The sequence below is a fragment of the Mytilus trossulus genome, chromosome 7 (assembly GCF_036588685.1).
Source record: "Mytilus trossulus isolate FHL-02 chromosome 7, PNRI_Mtr1.1.1.hap1, whole genome shotgun sequence".
Taxonomy (NCBI): Eukaryota; Metazoa; Mollusca; class Bivalvia; order Mytilida; family Mytilidae; genus Mytilus; species Mytilus trossulus.
In genome coordinates this window covers 63,166,694-63,186,489 of record NC_086379.1, presented here as the reverse complement: position 1 = coordinate 63,186,489, position 19,796 = coordinate 63,166,694, and the positions used below count along the sequence as shown (strand labels likewise).

General features: G+C 34.3%; 1 protein-coding gene across 1 annotated transcript in view; it reads left to right on the top strand.

The window, feature by feature from the left end:
- LOC134726590 (uncharacterized) overlaps positions 1-12,667 on the top strand; it is a 120,554-nt gene extending 107,887 nt beyond the window's left edge. Inside the window, exons 70-74 of the mRNA XM_063590999.1 lie at positions 456-539; positions 1,272-1,359; positions 7,791-8,016; positions 11,155-11,241; positions 11,913-12,667. Coding sequence (XP_063447069.1) covers positions 456-539; positions 1,272-1,359; positions 7,791-8,016; positions 11,155-11,241; positions 11,913-12,143 — 716 coding nt within the window. The 3' untranslated portion in view covers positions 12,144-12,667. The remainder of the gene's footprint in view (positions 1-455; positions 540-1,271; positions 1,360-7,790; positions 8,017-11,154; positions 11,242-11,912) is intronic.
- The last annotated feature ends 7,129 nt before the right edge of the window (positions 12,668-19,796 follow it).

Here is a 19,796-nt window from a genome sequence, read left to right as displayed (position 1 = left end):
TGAATCATTCTGTATTGAAGTGCCAAAATCTTTCACTACATTTCCCAGTTATTCTCATTGTATTTTATTGTGTGGGTTGGATGAAAACAAAAAAACATCATATAGATTATGTAAAGTTTGTTTTTTTACGACCTTGTTACCCATGAGGTTTTCCCATGGTCGGTACAACTTATAATATGGTGATGTAGAGCTATGGGCAGGAGGCAAGGAGGATTTGGTACCTCCTTTGTGTAATTAACTCCTCCTACAGTTTTTGATCCTTGAATTCCTTGAATCAAAAGATTGCACATACACAGAGGTTGTGCAACTACTATTACGGAACTATAAGTTAAATTTTTATGAAATTATTTTGGAGACTTAGTTTGTTCCAGATTAGCAAAAACTTCCAGTTGAACCTTTTAGAAAGTCTATGTATAAAATATGAACATGGAGTAATATAAGTATGTTATTTACAGATAAATGTATTGGAGCATGTTATGGATACAATGCTTGTATCATTGACAACAGTGGTGAACCTCAGTGTAAACAAGATACCTCAGGTAAATAGTCTACCTTCACTGTAAACAAGTAACTTCAGGTAGGAAGTGTTACCACATGTAGGTAGTGGTATGTCAGTGTTAAACAATTCCCAGAGCTGATAGTCTTACATTAAGTGTTTACAATGTATAATGCTACTGAATACCAATAAATGGCAGTACAATACTTAAGAATGTTCAGATATATGGAAAATTCCCAAATGCATCATGATTTTCATACATATCCAGCTCGTCAAAAGTCTGTAAATTGCAAAACAAATATTAAAGTTCAAACAAGAATTTGCAAGAAATTCACCAAGTAACAGAATATACATCCAAGGTTTAAACATGATGGCAAGGAAACCAACACAAAAAGAAGGACATAAAAGAAATACCTTTAAATTGTATCTCAGTTATTGTTATCCTAAATTACAAAATGTTATATAATTATTGTATATTTTAGAAAATTTGTTACTATAGCAATATTAAACATCAGAAAATTACGTAAGATAAAAAAGATGGGTTTGCTTAATGAAATTAAGTACATTGACAGCTTCCAAAATTTTCTTACAAATCTAAGCTCATAAATATTACTTATCTTTAGTGCACACAGTGTAAAATAGATTAAAATTAAATGAACAATTAAGTAATTGAGAACAAAACAGATAACTTTACTTTCTTGGCAATTGAATGTAAATATAATATAATTTATGTTTTTAAAGAAGTGAAAGTTATGTTGTGATGTTTATATTTTAGATACATTCCCATTGATAGCTGTGGCAGGCGGAGGAGCATCATTTGTATTGATAATAATCCTGATGATTGTAATTGGTGTCTGTAGAAGGTAAGTCCTATTGATAGCTGTGGCAGGCGGAGGAGCATCATTTGTATTGATAATAATCCTGATGATTGTAGTTGGTGTCTGTAGAAGGTAAGTCCTATTGATAGCTGTGGCAGGCGGAGGAGCATCATTTGTATTGATAATAATCCTGATGATTGTAGTTGGTGTCTGTAGAAGGTAAGTCCTATTGATAGCTGTGGCAGGCGGAGGAGCATCATTTGTATTGATAATACTCCTGATGATTGTAGTTGGTGTCTGTAGAAGGTAAGTCCTATTGATAGCTGTGGCAGGCGGAGGAGCATCATTTGTATTGATAATAATCCTGATGATTGTAGTTGGTGTCTGTAGAAGGTAAGTCCCATTGATAGCTGTGGCAGGCGGAGGAGCATCATTTGTATTGATAATACTCCTGATGATTGTAATTGGTGTCTGTAGAAGGTAAGTCCCATTGATAGCTGTGGCAGGCGGAGGAGCATCATTTGTATTGATAATAATCCTGATGATTGTAGTTGGTGTCTGTAGAAGGTAAGTCCTATTGATAGCTGTGGCAGGCGGAGGAGCATCATTTGTATTGATAATAATCCTGATGATTGTAATTGGTGTCTGTAGAAGGTAAGTCCTATTGATAGCTGTGGCAGGCGGAGGAGCATCATTTGTATTGATAATAATCCTGATGATTGTAGTTGGTGTCTGTAGAAGGTAAGTCCCATTGATAGCTGTGGCAGGCGGAGGAGCATCATTTGTATTGATAATAATCCTGATGATTGTAATTGGTGTCTGTAGAAGGTAAGTCCTATTGATAGCTGGAGGTGGGAGGGGGGCATCATAGTTGGTGTCTGTAGAAGGTAAGTCCCATTGATAGCTGTGGCAGGCGGAGGAGCATCATTTGTATTGATAATAATCCTGATGATTGTAATTGGTGTCTGTAGAAGGTAAGTCCTATTGATAGCTGTGGCAGGCGGAGGAGCATCATTTGTATTGATAATAATCCTGATGATTGTAGTTGGTGTCTGTAGAAGGTAAGTCCTATTGATAGCTGTGGCAGGCGGAGGAGCATCATTTGTATTGATAATAATCCTGATGATTGTAGTTGGTGTCTGTAGAAGGTAAGTCCCATTGATAGCTGTGGCAGGCGGAGGAGCATCATTTGTATTGATAATAATCCTGATGATTGTAATTGGTGTCTGTAGAAGGTAAGTCCTATTGATAGCTGTGGCAGGCGGAGGAGCATCATTTGTATTGATAATACTCCTGATGATTGTAGTTGGTGTCTGTAGAAGGTAAGTCCCATTGATAGCTGTGGCAGGCGGAGGAGCATCATTTGTATTGATAATAATCCTGATGATTGTAATTGGTGTCTGTAGAAGGTAAGTCCCATTGATAGCTGTGGCAGGCGGAGGAGCATCATTTGTATTGATAATACTCCTGATGATTGTAGTTGGTGTCTGTAGAAGGTAAGTCCTATTGATAGCTGTGGCAGGCGGAGGAGCATCATTTGTATTGATAATAATCCTGATGATTGTAATTGGTGTCTGTAGAAGGTAAGTCCCATTGATAGCTGTGGCAGGCGGAGGAGCATCATTTGTATTGATAATACTCCTGATGATTGTAGTTGGTGTCTGTAGAAGGTAAGTCCCATTGATAGCTGTGGCAGGCGGAGGAGCATCATTTGTATTGATAATAATCCTGATGATTGTAGTTGGTGTCTGTAGAAGGTAAGTCCCATTGATAGCTGTGGCAGGCGGAGGAGCATCATTTGTATTGATAATACTCCTGATGATTGTAATTGGTGTCTGTAGAAGGTAAGTCCTATTGATAGCTGTGGCAGGCGGAGGAGCATCATTTGTATTGATAATAATCCTGATGATTGTAGTTGGTGTCTGTAGAAGGTAAGTCCCATTGATAGCTGTGGCAGGCGGAGGAGCATCATTTGTATTGATAATACTCCTGATGATTGTAATTGGTGTCTGTAGAAGGTAAGTCCCATTGATAGCTGTGGCAGGCGGAGGAGCATCATTTGTATTGATAATAATCCTGATGATTGTAGTTGGTGTCTGTAGAAGGTAAGTCCCATTGATAGCTGTGGCAGGCGGAGGAGCATCATTTGTATTGATAATAATCCTGATGATTGTAGTTGGTGTCTGTAGAAGGTAAGTCCTATTGATAGCTGTGGCAGGCGGAGGAGCATCATTTGTATTGATAATAATCCTGATGATTGTAGTTGGTGTCTGTAGAAGGTAAGTCCCATTGATAGCTGTGGCAGGCGGAGGAGCATCATTTGTATTGATAATAATCCTGATGATTGTAGTTGGTGTCTGTAGAAGGTAAGTCCTATTGATAGCTGTGGCAGGCGGAGGAGCATCATTTGTATTGATAATACTCCTGATGATTGTAGTTGGTGTCTGTAGAAGGTAAGTCCTATTGATAGCTGTGGCAGGCGGAGGAGCATCATTTGTATTGATAATAATCCTGATGATTGTAGTTGGTGTCTGTAGAAGGTAAGTCCCATTGATAGCTGTGGCAGGCGGAGGAGCATCATTTGTATTGATAATACTCCTGATGATTGTAATTGGTGTCTGTAGAAGGTAAGTCCCATTGATAGCTGTGGCAGGCGGAGGAGCATCATTTGTATTGATAATAATCCTGATGATTGTAGTTGGTGTCTGTAGAAGGTAAGTCCTATTGATAGCTGTGGCAGGCGGAGGAGCATCATTTGTATTGATAATAATCCTGATGATTGTAATTGGTGTCTGTAGAAGGTAAGTCCTATTGATAGCTGTGGCAGGCGGAGGAGCATCATTTGTATTGATAATAATCCTGATGATTGTAATTGGTGTCTGTAGAAGGTAAGTCCTATTGATAGCTGGAGGTGGGAGGGGGGCATCATAGTTGGTGTCTGTAGAAGGTAAGTCCCATTGATAGCTGTGGCAGGCGGAGGAGCATCATTTGTATTGATAATAATCCTGATGATTGTAATTGGTGTCTGTAGAAGGTAAGTCCTATTGATAGCTGTGGCAGGCGGAGGAGCATCATTTGTATTGATAATAATCCTGATGATTGTAGTTGGTGTCTGTAGAAGGTAAGTCCTATTGATAGCTGTGGCAGGCGGAGGAGCATCATTTGTATTGATAATAATCCTGATGATTGTAGTTGGTGTCTGTAGAAGGTAAGTCCCATTGATAGCTGTGGCAGGCGGAGGAGCATCATTTGTATTGATAATAATCCTGATGATTGTAATTGGTGTCTGTAGAAGGTAAGTCCTATTGATAGCTGTGGCAGGCGGAGGAGCATCATTTGTATTGATAATACTCCTGATGATTGTAGTTGGTGTCTGTAGAAGGTAAGTCCCATTGATAGCTGTGGCAGGCGGAGGAGCATCATTTGTATTGATAATAATCCTGATGATTGTAATTGGTGTCTGTAGAAGGTAAGTCCCATTGATAGCTGTGGCAGGCGGAGGAGCATCATTTGTATTGATAATACTCCTGATGATTGTAGTTGGTGTCTGTAGAAGGTAAGTCCTATTGATAGCTGTGGCAGGCGGAGGAGCATCATTTGTATTGATAATAATCCTGATGATTGTAATTGGTGTCTGTAGAAGGTAAGTCCCATTGATAGCTGTGGCAGGCGGAGGAGCATCATTTGTATTGATAATACTCCTGATGATTGTAGTTGGTGTCTGTAGAAGGTAAGTCCCATTGATAGCTGTGGCAGGCGGAGGAGCATCATTTGTATTGATAATAATCCTGATGATTGTAGTTGGTGTCTGTAGAAGGTAAGTCCCATTGATAGCTGTGGCAGGCGGAGGAGCATCATTTGTATTGATAATACTCCTGATGATTGTAATTGGTGTCTGTAGAAGGTAAGTCCTATTGATAGCTGTGGCAGGCGGAGGAGCATCATTTGTATTGATAATAATCCTGATGATTGTAGTTGGTGTCTGTAGAAGGTAAGTCCCATTGATAGCTGTGGCAGGCGGAGGAGCATCATTTGTATTGATAATACTCCTGATGATTGTAATTGGTGTCTGTAGAAGGTAAGTCCCATTGATAGCTGTGGCAGGCGGAGGAGCATCATTTGTATTGATAATAATCCTGATGATTGTAGTTGGTGTCTGTAGAAGGTAAGTCCCATTGATAGCTGTGGCAGGCGGAGGAGCATCATTTGTATTGATAATAATCCTGATGATTGTAGTTGGTGTCTGTAGAAGGTAAGTCCTATTGATAGCTGTGGCAGGCGGAGGAGCATCATTTGTATTGATAATAATCCTGATGATTGTAGTTGGTGTCTGTAGAAGGTAAGTCCCATTGATAGCTGTGGCAGGCGGAGGAGCATCATTTGTATTGATAATAATCCTGATGATTGTAGTTGGTGTCTGTAGAAGGTAAGTCCTATTGAAAGTTGGAGGTGGGAAGGGGGCATTCTAGTTGGTGTCTGTAGAAGGTAAGTCCTATTGATAGCTGTGGCAGGCGGAGGAGCATCATTTGTATTGATAATAATCCTGATGATTGTAGTTGGTGTCTGTAGAAGGTAAGTCCCATTGATAGCTGTGGCAGGCGGAGGAGCATCATTTGTATTGATAATAATCCTGATGATTGTAATTGGTGTCTGTAGAAGGTAAGTCCTATTGATAGCTGTGGCAGGCGGAGGAGCATCATTTGTATTGATAATACTCCTGATGATTGTAATTGGTGTCTGTAGAAGGTAAGTCCTATTGATAGCTGTGGCAGGCGGAGGAGCATCATTTGTATTGATAATAATCCTGATGATTGTAGTTGGTGTCTGTAGAAGGTAAGTCCCATTGATAGCTGTGGCAGGCGGAGGAGCATCATTTGTATTGATAATACTCCTGATGATTGTAATTGGTGTCTGTAGAAGGTAAGTCCTATTGATAGCTGTGGCAGGCGGAGGAGCATCATTTGTATTGATAATACTCCTGATGATTGTAGTTGGTGTCTGTAGAAGGTAAGTCCCATTGATAGCTGTGGCAGGCGGAGGAGCATCATTTGTATTGATAATAATCCTGATGATTGTAGTTGGTGTATGTAGAAGGTAAGTCCTATTGATAGCTGTGGCAGGCGGAGGAGCATCATTTGTATTGATAATAATCCTGATGATTGTAGTTGGTGTCTGTAGAAGGTAAGTCCCATTGATAGCTGTGGCAGGCGGAGGAGCATCATTTGTATTGATAATAATCCTGATGATTGTAGTTGGTGTCTGTAGAAGGTAAGTCCTATTGAAAGTTGGAGGTGGGAAGGGGGCATTCTAGTTGGTGTCTGTAGAAGGTAAGTCCTATTGATAGCTGTGGCAGGCGGAGGAGCATCATTTGTATTGATAATAATCCTGATGATTGTAGTTGGTGTCTGTAGAAGGTAAGTCCCATTGATAGCTGTGGCAGGCGGAGGAGCATCATTTGTATTGATAATAATCCTGATGATTGTAATTGGTGTCTGTAGAAGGTAAGTCCTATTGATAGCTGTGGCAGGCGGAGGAGCATCATTTGTATTGATAATACTCCTGATGATTGTAATTGGTGTCTGTAGAAGGTAAGTCCTATTGATAGCTGTGGCAGGCGGAGGAGCATCATTTGTATTGATAATAATCCTGATGATTGTAGTTGGTGTCTGTAGAAGGTAAGTCCCATTGATAGCTGTGGCAGGCGGAGGAGCATCATTTGTATTGATAATACTCCTGATGATTGTAATTGGTGTCTGTAGAAGGTAAGTCCTATTGATAGCTGTGGCAGGCGGAGGAGCATCATTTGTATTGATAATACTCCTGATGATTGTAATTGGTGTCTGTAGAAGGTAAGTCCTATTGATAGCTGTGGCAGGCGGAGGAGCATCATTTGTATTGATAATAATCCTGATGATTGTAGTTGGTGTCTGTAGAAGGTAAGTCCTATTGATAGCTGTGGCAGGCGGAGGAGCATCATTTGTATTGATAATACTCCTGATGATTGTAGTTGGTGTCTGTAGAAGGTTAGTCTTATTGAAAATTGGAGGTGGGAGGGGGGCATCTTAGTTTGATGTTAGTCCTAGTTATTGGTGTGGGAAGTTTTATAGGATTGGAGCTGACAGACAGGGTATATTTGTATCAGTTTTAGCTGTAGGTTTTAAGCTGCCAAAGGGTAAGTAGTGTTGCTAAGGGTATAGCCAAGGTAGAACTGACGGAATGTGCAGTGGTTAGATCTGGCTTAGAAAAATACATTTTCCTATTAAAGTTGGGTTCTGGACAGAATGACTTTTAATTTATTAAATTGATAATGTTTGAGAAAATATTTTTTAGATGGGATAAATTTTTAAAATTTCTGCCCATCTCAATAACTTTAAACAATGAAGCAGAATTTGTTCATAAAATGTGAAATTTTTAGAATTTCTGCCTTTCTAAATTTTTGAAATTCCTGAAATACTAATAACTTTTTGTTTTTGCAGAAGGTCTAACCAAAAGAAAAGAAAAGAAACACCCCATAACTACCAACATATGGACAGAGTTCACCGTGAATTGGAGGTGGTTACTTATCCAAGAGGTTTACCAAGAACAGTACAATTCAGAAATAATCCTGCTTATTCAGACTCAGATCTGTCTGATCCAACTGCATACCATAGAGGACAAGCATCAGCCCCAATATGGGCGAGACCAGTCTTCCCTGACCATGAGGTAGATTTCTCAGACCTCTGAGGACTGCATGCTTACTTATAACACCAGCATGGGGAGGAGGTGTGTTTCTGCTAGAAAAAAAACTGCATGCTACAATCTCTTCATTTAATTTTTTTTTTTGGAATGTTAAAATTATGCAAAATTTGATTGATCAGCTATTGCTTAGTTTACTGGTACTGGAATCTGCTAGTGTCTAGCTTGTTTTGTTATACCCTTTTCTTGGTTTTTTTTTTTAATTGGATGAGAAAGGTAGTTATTTATTTCAGTTTGAAAAATAAAAAAAAAGGATTATCAATGAAACGGTATCTAAATCCTGAGGTCAAATGGAGATACTGTGGATTCATTATTATTCGTTGGATACTAATTTTCGTGGATTTCGTGGGCACAGTCAAACCAGGAAATTAAATATTCAACGAAGGATAATTTTTCTATAGGTGTATATGCAGTCTTCAGCAAAACCACGAAATTGAATATCCACGAATATGCAAGTTTTTCTTAATCCACGAAAATTGGTACCCACGAAAATAAATGAATCCACAGTAAACATTGCAATTCTTTAGTTAAACACAGAGCAGTGCCAAAAAAGTGGCTGAACACAACACTTTAGTGTAGAAGCCTTGTATAGTTTTAGTTGCTAGAAAGATTCAATGATATTAAGGATGTACTTAGGTGAAATTTAAAAAATCAAGAAATAAAAATTTATACTCCATTTTGAAAGAGCACCAGTGAAGGAACAAAATAAGCTAAAAATATTGATAGGTAATAGACCTCCTTTTCGAGATATTTGAGTTTTAAAAAAAAGCTGAAAAAGACTGACTCAGACTTTTACCTTACATTTGCATTGGTTTTATTTGGGTCTCAAATCGAAAGAACAACAAATAAGAAATTGCTTAAATTTTAGAAAATGGCCTTTTATGACCTATTGAAGACTTTTATACAGAGAAAAATGTGTGTTATGGGGCAAAATATTTTACCCTGTATTGATGGAAAAATACCAAGGAGTCCAAACATTTTGCACCAATTTCCAAAACCTCACTTAAGTACATCCTTAAGCTACAAAATCAGTAGACTCATTCAAACAATTATTAAACTTAGCATCATTCATAAGTACCATCTATTTTGACTTTTTGACAAGTGAAGATAGAAATCCCTGTAAAAATATTCTTTTTCAGAGAAATAAATTTATATGCCAAGAAAACACCACTAGGTTGACAGTATATTTTGAAGGTCAAGTAGTTGAAGGCAATCATTTCAAACTGTTTTTTAGAACTATAAGTGTAAGAATGTCCAATCACAAGACATGCAATATGCTTGAAACCACTTCTTCATTGTTTTATAGTTGCAAGAGGTTATTTTTAAGGCTCAAATATTATTTCAAGGGGGAAATATTGGAAAGATGAATCAATCAGGAGGGAAATAAAATTGTACTAAAATAAAGTATTTATTTATGACTGCTCTAATAGAGAAGTAGTAAGGACTGGTATTGGTTTTCAAGGAAATTGATATTAATATAATTCTCAACAATCGTTCATGTAGTGTATGCCTTTATACTTTTACAGTTAGGGTTTTTTTGCTGTGAGACATCTGTCTACATTGTTTTATTTCCCTGTCATTTGGTCTCTGTTAGAGAGTTTTCTCCTTGGCAATCATACCACATCTTTTTTATATACACTAACATATTATAGTTAGAGTAATAGAGGTAGTATTGATATAAATATACAATAATATAGCTAAGATGTGATAATGTTATATCATGTAATGTAATTATTAGCAATGTACAACCTATTTAGTATTATTTAAATTATTATTATTATTTATTTATTATCATACAGCATTTATAACAGCGCATTATATAAAACTAAAATTACCTTAAGCGCTTTACAACATATATAAATTCACATATATAAGTATTTACAATAAAATATGAAAGCCCTTGTTAAAAATTCTAAAACAAACAGATTTTGAAAATATAGCACTGATAAACAATAAGATTTATATAAAATGGGCATGATAAAATTAAGGCAATATTTAATCCGTACTAATAAAATTAAGTTAAAACTTCAAAATATTTAGATCATTATTTAAGTTCTTACTTGCAATTCTGCTTAGTCTAGTCAAATTATATTACAAGGCTTTTCTATATCCATTCTGTCATTTATAGAGCTTTGGGTATAGTATGAACTCTCAATTCATAAGACTATATTTTGAACTTATGTATGAAGGAGGGGAGGTTGTTCATTGATAATTGTTTAACTAGATTATTGGATTTAAAGTTTGTCATTCAAATCTATAGGTGAGGCTATGTGTAAACATGTTATTAAATTATGAAAGAAATTGTGTGAAATGAAAGCATATGAGACAGTCTTCTTTAAGGATATAGATATTCATATGCTTAAGTCAACATTATTGTTAATGGCCAAGTGAGCTAGCGCTTTTCTTGTCACTTTGTATCCGTTGTCCTCCATTAACTGTAACACATATCTTCTGTTTTTAAACTAATGGGGCAAACTTAATGAACTTGACCATAATAAAATTGAGAATGGAAATGGGGAATGTGTAAAAGAGACAACAACTCTTCAATCTTCATTTGAATATCCAGTTTAACTTCAAAAAACCTATGCAAGTTTTGTCTGTTATCTGGAGCCCTACTATCAAAAAAGAAAACCTGACAACCAATTTCATTTGTTGAGATCTACCTATTGTCCATTCCCCTCAAAGCTGTCTGAGCACTTTTAAATTGAGTTATTGCCCTTAAAGACATTTTTTGAAGAATTTTTGGGTTTTTGCCTATTATCAAGACAGAGAGTAACCTATAGCCAGAATGAGCAGAAACATCAGATATACAAAGAAGTTAACATTGCAGAAATCTTTGATGATTTTAAGCATGTAATTTATATATGGTAAAACAATTTATACATGTATATATAAAAGAAGATGTGGTATGATTGCCAATGAGACAACTATCCACAAAAGACCAAAATGACACAAACATTAACAACTATAGGTCACTGTATGGCCTTCAACAATGAGCAAAGCCCATACCGCATAGTCAGCTATAAAAGGGCCCGATAATTTACATTAATAATACATTTATTCAGTCATTTATAGAACTGTTTAGAAACCTTAATTTCTTTACAGGACTTATCCAAGTATAGTGAAACATCATTGAAAAGACCACTTAGACTAAGAATAACCCAGGAGATGAAAAATGAGCAACAATTTGAGGTGAGAGATAGGCTATAACAAATCTTTCTAAAAAAATATTAATTTCTAAATATCAAATACGTTTCTGGAAATAAAATATGTAACAAGGCTTAAAAGTATTCTGAAGAATACATTGAATTGTTAAAACTGGATATTCAACTTGCTTCACATGGTAACAGTCCACTGGAAGACATGTCACCCTACCTGGACACATTATTCTGACTCTGAGCTGACAAGTCTTTACTCTTACTCCTTATTGATTATGCCAAGTGCCTTACAGAGAAGCATCAAATATCAATTTTTAAAGCATATTAAAACTGACAAAGGTTCAGACCTATAATAACCCACAATGGTAGCAAACATGCTACCTCAAGACCACGGAAGAGGTTCATCAGAAAAGGAAATGTTATAGAAAATAACATTGATAAAAAATTTAATGTATACATTCCCTGCAGAATATTAACGAAAAAGTTTAAATGAACCCTTCATGACATTTCTGTTAGTTATATTCCTTCAACAAATTAAATATGTGCAACTGCAGTGAAAATTTGAACACTGTTATTAAATTTTATTAGGTATAATCATGGTTTAAAAAGAAAATAACTATTAAAAAAAGCAAACCTTGATATAACACTTTAACCATCCTGTGTCAAAATTTTTGTTGTAAATTACATTTTTTTAATTTTTTGCAGATTGAAAGTAACAAGAGTTGGCATGATTCATCACCTGGGTCTAGTCTGAGTCAATACCGAGATGATACACACCACTCCTCCCCTAACTCAAGTATAAGTAAATATAGAGTGGACTCTAATCCTAAGGACTCCTCTCCAAGCTCAAGTATTAGCCAGTACAAGGAGGACTCACTTCATAAGAATGATAGTCCTATATCTAACAAGAGTGACTTCTCAGATTCTTTTTTCTGAATAGGGAAACGAGAATAACAACTTCAGAAATAATCCAGTTGATGAGTCAGCCAATTGTTAGCTGATTTGAAACACAATGTGTTTTCTCAAAGTAATTTCTTACCAGACAAGAAATGGAAAACATTATTCATGTAAGGAACAGATGGTTCCGAAATGACAATATAAGAAACTCCAAATTAAACCAAGAAGAGACAGTTTTCATTAAAAAATCAAACGAAACAGAATTAAGAGACTGGTGAAATATAAAAGGAAGATTACTTTTATCAGAAAATAAGCTGATAATGAAATGTTGAACAAAAATCACGCCACATAATCTATTAGGTAAAAACTGTTTCATAAAACCTATGGCCTCAGTCAAACATTTATTTTGAAATGAAACTGAAAAAATGTGATTTTGCTTGCCAATTAATCAACAAATGCAATTTCAAAATATGAAGAAAAGAGAGATTGTGAAAATGTTTGTTTCCAACAAACATACATGACTCAACAGAGCTACTGTACATACATGACTCAACAGAGCTACTGTACATACATGACTCAACAGAGCTACTGTACATACATGACTCAACAGAGCTACTGTACATGTTTAAAACACCAATGTTATTCCTAGATACAGAATGATTGATGGTTACCTGTTATCTTGATGAGTGATATATATTAACATATGTCAAATATCTACATATATATGTTAAAACGAAGTTGATATAGCTAAAAAAAAACATGGATATATTATGAAAAATAAAAGTATTTATAAATTCTGTTCACATTGCCAAGTCTTTCCACAATGTATGTGCCTTGTGACACTATAGGATGTGTGTATGGTAGGTGATCAGTGTATTATACATGTTATGCCTTAACAGCAAATAGACAAAGTGTTCTTAATTTAATGACAAGCCAGTATTGAGAGAGAAAGATTCAGGAAAAGACAAACTTTTAGATTCTTCCTGAAATCTGACCATTCAAGGCAAATCTGATGATATTGTAACTTTGTAATTATTTATTGTAACATTGTAATTGTTTATTATAACATTGTAATTGTTTATATATCATTGTAATTATTTATTGTCACATTGTAATTGTTTATTATAATATTGTAATTGTTAAATGTAACATTGTAATTGTTTATTAGTTTTGTTTATTCATCAATCAAACACATGAAAACCATTGTGTGTTCAGTCATCATATCATACAATGTGAAAGATTTCATTGTTTGTTACATTATATATATATATATGTTTCACCATTTTTCATTCATAATTTGTCTATCTGAGTTGAAATGCAGTGTTTACTGACCAACATCATGAACAGTATATATTACTTTATGATAATTTTAAATTGTAACTCTTGAGACTTGAAATGCACCACCCATCCCATTCATGCACCCAGGCATCCACAAAGAACCTCCATCATGTCCAATTGACATCAAAAGCATACTACATCCTCAATAACATACCTCCTCAAATGACAATCTTAAATTGTACCCAGTGAAACATTGGAATGGATGAAAGTGTTATATTTTGGCGATATAATGATCTTTCATTAGAAAGTAAGTGGTACATTCCATACTTGTATCATAACATACTTTTTACACATAGTTTTTCATCACAGTTTAGTTTTTACCATTTTATTTTGAATAACATTAAGAACTGCATTGAGTTTGTCAAAATTTCATATTAAATGGAATCCATTTGTTCCCCAAAAATTGAAAGTTTGCTAGCTACATTTTCTTCTGATTTATTTTTCTGCTCAAATATCTGATGTTAATTTTTCAAAAAAATCTGCAAGTATTGGGTTCTTTTAAGAAAAGCATGAGACTAGTACATATCTAGATAAAATTGAATGGTAAATATTTATTGATCTTTCAGTTGAGAGTTCTTATTGTTTTTTCTAGAATTTTTCACTAGATTTGGTCAAAGACCTACACTTGAATATTGTATATTTACGAGATGTACTTGTTTATTTGTTTGTTTACCCATTGCTGGTAAGGTGCCTATACTTATTTATAAATAATAATTATTTGCCATATATATATCTATATAATTAAATATTGCTCATTGTTGTCTTATTTGACTGAAATGTAATGTATTATCATCAAGATACAGTATTTAACAAAAACTATTTTTACAGCAAACTTTACTGTCATTATATAGTATGCATGTGTTTCCGTCAAGAACAAGTCTTTAGCACAAAAGAAAGGCTTGTATTTGTAATTGATTGTAACACAATCCGTTTCAAAATACCAAGCCGTTAGGTCTTTACTGTGTTTTACCTGTGTTGAAGTACACTACAGCATTTGTTGTTTTTTTTTGCTTCTAATATACACATTTTCAGTATTTCTTGGTTGACACATAACTGATGTATTATCCTATGCTCAGCATGATTCTTCATTTTATTTATAAACTGCACATTTATGTATACATGGTACAGAAATGATTTAATAAAAGTGAAAGAATAAATGAACATTTTTAAATGATTTTAAGATAGCTAAAATTGCGATAGGATAAGTTTTAAAAAGATTAAAATTCAATTTTGAAAGGAAAGCTGTTATTCAGATTAAAAAATAAAATGATATTCCCCAGTTTGAAAAACCCTTTTTCTAAGAAACTTTTAAAGTGTCAGAAACAAAAAATCTTGTAAATAGTTGAGAGGAATTACTTTAATGTGTCACAATAAAGTTATAGGTGCTGTTTTTATTTGAGGAGGCTAAATATTATCATATATTTGTTTTTGCATTTATTTATTTATCAAAGTGCAATTTTCCCTTTAAAATCAAAATTAAATGTTATTTTGTTAAGTTTTATTGTTTATGTGTTATTTTTTTGCTATAAAGGTAAAAAAAAAAAATAATGGTAATTTATAATGTATCTTGCTTCAATATTTGCTTTTTATGCTTTTGAAAATTGTAAGTTTTATTCTAGCACCTGCTTTTTAGCAGGTCAAGTGATTTTCAGAACAGTATTACAAACAATTCAGTCACTACATTATTACATAAAAAAGTAAGTTTTTATAAAAATTAGACTATTGTTTTGGGTTTTTTTCAAATGTCAATGAAGTTGTAGAAAAGATCTTTTGCGCTGATATCAAAATGATATTGAAAAATAACTGTTCTAGCCTCATGATTTTCTTGTAAATATTTGTCTTACTGATATACCTAAATGTATGACCAGTCATCCTGGTAGAACCACAGAAGATGACTGATGTTGCTAATCTGCCTTACTCTTTTTTTTTATATATGTATTTTGAATCATAATGAACACGTCTTTTATCATTGTTTATGGAACAGCATATTGTTGAATGCCTATTTATAAGATGTAACATGATCATGTATTAGTATCTGTCTCATAATTAATGTAAGATTTCATTCCACATCATGTTATATTGCATATGTGCCATATTTAGTGTAGTCTTTTAGAAACAAATTGGTAAAAGTACATTTTCAAACTGGATTTATATAGGGGCTAACTGAGGACCACCTACTGGTGCATGATTTTCTTGCTGCCTTGAAGAGTCATCCATGGCCTTCCACTGTTGTCTGCTCTTTGGTCGGGTTGTTGCCTCTTTGACATATTCCCCATTTCCATTTTCAATTTTATGGATATATTGAATATAACTCATTTTTATACAAAAGTAAAATTATAGCAGGGGAAGCCTTTGTCAAACAAATGCATCAAATGGACTTTTTTATTTTTGCCCTTTAATATGTTAGTAATGCACAAAAGTGGTTAATTAGTCATTATAATACACAAACAGTATGGAGAGCTAAATGATTAAACACAGTTATTGCAACCAAATATCTGTCAAGTTATGCAATTTTCAGTCTGAAAATGTATATTTTATCAATTTATTTCTGAATGTTTTTAACAGCATTGTTTTGTGAGCATTAAATATTTGAAAATGGTTTGTAAATATCAATGAAATAAAGATTGTTTTAAAGTTTGTATGTGTTGGGATCTCAAAGTAGATCTAAATGGACTAGGATTAACAGCATTTCTACTGAAGGGGAGGTTCTTTCTGGGCACTCCAGCTTCCTTCAAAACACTGACTGCCCTGAAATAACACAAAACTGTTGATAGAGACATTAAACTTCAATCAACCAACCAATCAATCAAAATTATTTGAACGTTTTAGCCATTACCTAATGCAATAATGATCAAGACAAGGTGTGTGGAATATGCCAATGATGACAGCATCACAGCAAAAAGAAACAAGAAACATCAAGTAGTTAGTGAATTGTCTACACAAACAGTGTTTAAACAATATGTCAATTAGTCAAGAAATAAATCGACCAGAGTCTAGAGAAATATACAGTATACTATACATGTCACGGCTTTGATTAACCTTACCAAACATGACAAAAAATCATTAAAAAATACCAAACTGATGGGGTTCTTAAATAAGAACAGGGACATGCAAGAAAACGAGTGTATCTAGTTTTTTGGGTAAAGATTGCATAAAGTGAAATCGTATCCCAATTTCTATTGTGGCTGGTCAGCTTTATTCCAGCCATATTTTCTACCAGTCTTTTATGAGTCCACAAAACATAGTGCAATGAGGTTAACGTTTTTTTTAGATCATACCCATGACCATATAATGCACTTTATAATTAATATATACAGAGACATTCAATTTACAAACTAAATATGGTGGTGTAATACAATACGTGTCAAGAACAATTTTATTTAAAATTATACAAGTTGCTTAAAGAAGCACGAACCATCTGACCAACATAGATAATGATTGTGAATAAATGGAGATAACTCAGTTCATAATACGATCTAGATATGTAATACAATGCTGCAAGGTTTACTTAACAAGTGGAGATAACTCAGTTCAAAATACGATCTAAATATGTAATACAATGCAAGGTTTACTTAACAAGTGGAGATAACTCAGTTCAAAATACGATCTTAATATGTAATACAATGCAAGGTTTACTTTATATGCACAATGAAGGCAAACTTGACCAACTCTGTGCTCGCCCAAGAATTAGATTTGACATCTTAATCTTCCCTCTTATATCCATAATTGAAATAACTAAACATATATAGAAGGCGAGTACACACAATATCAGTGAAGTAAAACACTTGGCCTTAATAATGGTAATTATAATACAAGTAGTACATGTACATGAAAAGAGTGCACACACTGAAATGTCTCGTCTTCTTTACTAATCATTGATATTATGTTGATAGTCCTAAATATAAAGCTTTATTACAACTGTCTTATAAACTTAACATTAACCGGTCAAGGTCAGATGAGCCATGCCAGGCAAGCGTGTACAGCTAAAAATCCTTCCATAGAACAAATACAGTTGATCTATTGCTCATAGTTTAAGAAAAACAGATCAAAACACAAAAAAATTAACACTGAGCAATGAACCGTGAAAATTAGGTCAAGGTCAAATAAAACCTGCACGTCTGATATATAGATTATAAAATATTTCCATACAGATATAGTTGACCTTTTGCATATAGTATTAGAAAAAAAAGATCAAAACTAAAAAACTTAACTTTGACCACTGGACCATGCAAATGAGATCAAGGTCAGATGACACCTGCCAGCTAGACATGTACACCTTACAATCATTCCATACACCAATTATAGAAGACCTGTTGCATACTGTATAAGAAAAACAGACCTAAAAAGCACAAAACCTTAACTATAACCCCTGAACCAATAAAATGAGGTCAAGTTCAGATGACACCTGCCAGTTGGACATGTACACCTTACATTGTTTCTATACACCGAATATGATCACTGTTCACTGATCCATGAAATGAGGTCGAGGTCAGTTGAAAACTGTGTGACGGGGATGAGGACCTTGCAAGGTACGTACATTAATATTTTTAAACGAAAACGATAAAGTCCAAATTAATACAGCCTTCCTATTTTAGTTGTGGGGATAGAAAACTTAATATCATTCATACACGTTTGAGAAATATGTGCAGTTCTTTAAATTCAGATTAACATCGTGTTTATATTAAATCCAGTCCCGCATGCTGCGGTGGCCACCCGGTTGAGGATAGTATACACTATTTTGTAGAGTGCGCTTTTCACAACGAAGCAAGAAAAATACTGTTTTCAAAAATAGAAAGATATGCTATATATATTGAGCGTCGAGCTGGTGACGGTGACCTTTCTTTTCAGCAAAACAAAGACATTTCTGAGTCCGTACAATCTTATATCAGAATAACACATAGATTTAAAACAATCAATTAACTTCTAAATTTCTACTTTACAACCCTTCACTCCAGTCCAGTTTTTTCATTATTATTCCTTATTATATTGTATTTTTTTCTTTTTCTTTCTAATTTTCGATGTAGTATGTATTACATGCGTAGGCTATTATGTTTTTTTTTTGTCATTATCTAATGTATATTGTGTTTATATTTATATTGGGAGAGGATGTCTCTAATGTTGTTATTACTTATGTCCAATCCCTTTTGCTACTATTGCAAATAAAATATGTTGAATAAGGTACGCAATACCAAATATAGTTATTCTAATACTTATAATAAGAGAGAATTTAACATTACAAACAATATTTAACTTTTTTTCAAGTAGTCACTGAACCATGAAAATGAGGTCAAGGACATTGGACATGTGACTGACGGAAACTTCTTTACATGAGGGATATATATACATAGTATGAAGCATCCTGGTCTTCCACCTTCTAAAATATAAAGCTTTTAAGAAGTTAGCTAACACCGCCGCCGCATCAGTATCCCTATGTCGAGCTTTCTGCAACAAAAGTTGTAGGCTCGACAAAAAAATATAATTTATACCTCATACAAAGTTGAGAGCAATCTGTAAGACCGTTACCTGTTGTTATTATGCATTTTCATTTTACATTCTGATAAGGTAAGAAGTAAGAAGATTGAGTACATTTCTTCTACTTACATCGTAAACCCTACAGTTAGACATGACCCTTTGAAATGCAGGAATAAGCTTGTATTGTACTTTAGTGAAAATCTTAAAGAAACATTCCAGATTCTTATAAAAATACTGTGGTGCTTATACCCGAAAAACGTCATATAAATTTACAAATAAATGAGTTTAACAACTGTTCAACCATAGATCCATAAATCCATCAAAAAGTCAAAAAAGGACAACCACTCAACTTGTTAGTTTTATAAACAACGTCACATTGGAATACCACTCCCTATCTTAAACTTCAACAATAACTGTCTATTTATGTAGAAAATTATAGTCCGAAGAAATTTACATTCCTGTTTCATAAAATAAATACTATTTACACACAAATATTACTCTCACAGACATCAGAGATTTCATTGCATAAAAACATGTACAACGAGGAAAACACTCAATAAGGTGACACTAACACATATATTACCAACAATGAAAGAAAGAACAGTCGTTTTGAAATTCATACCACGAGAATTCATAAAATCAAAATCTTAAAAGGACATCGTTAACATCGTCTTCTAAGAGTTACAGTGAGTTTACGTTGTTCTTTTAGAAAGAATCCGTCCACTCATACAGAGAACATGTCGTCGAAATCAGACACCGTTGAAAACAATGTATAATGCTGTTTCCTGTGGTCAATTTAAACGGTCTGAAACTTCTATGACACATTGTGTTATAGTAGCTGCAGATGAAACCTAGCAATAGAAATTAGCCAAATTCAAACTC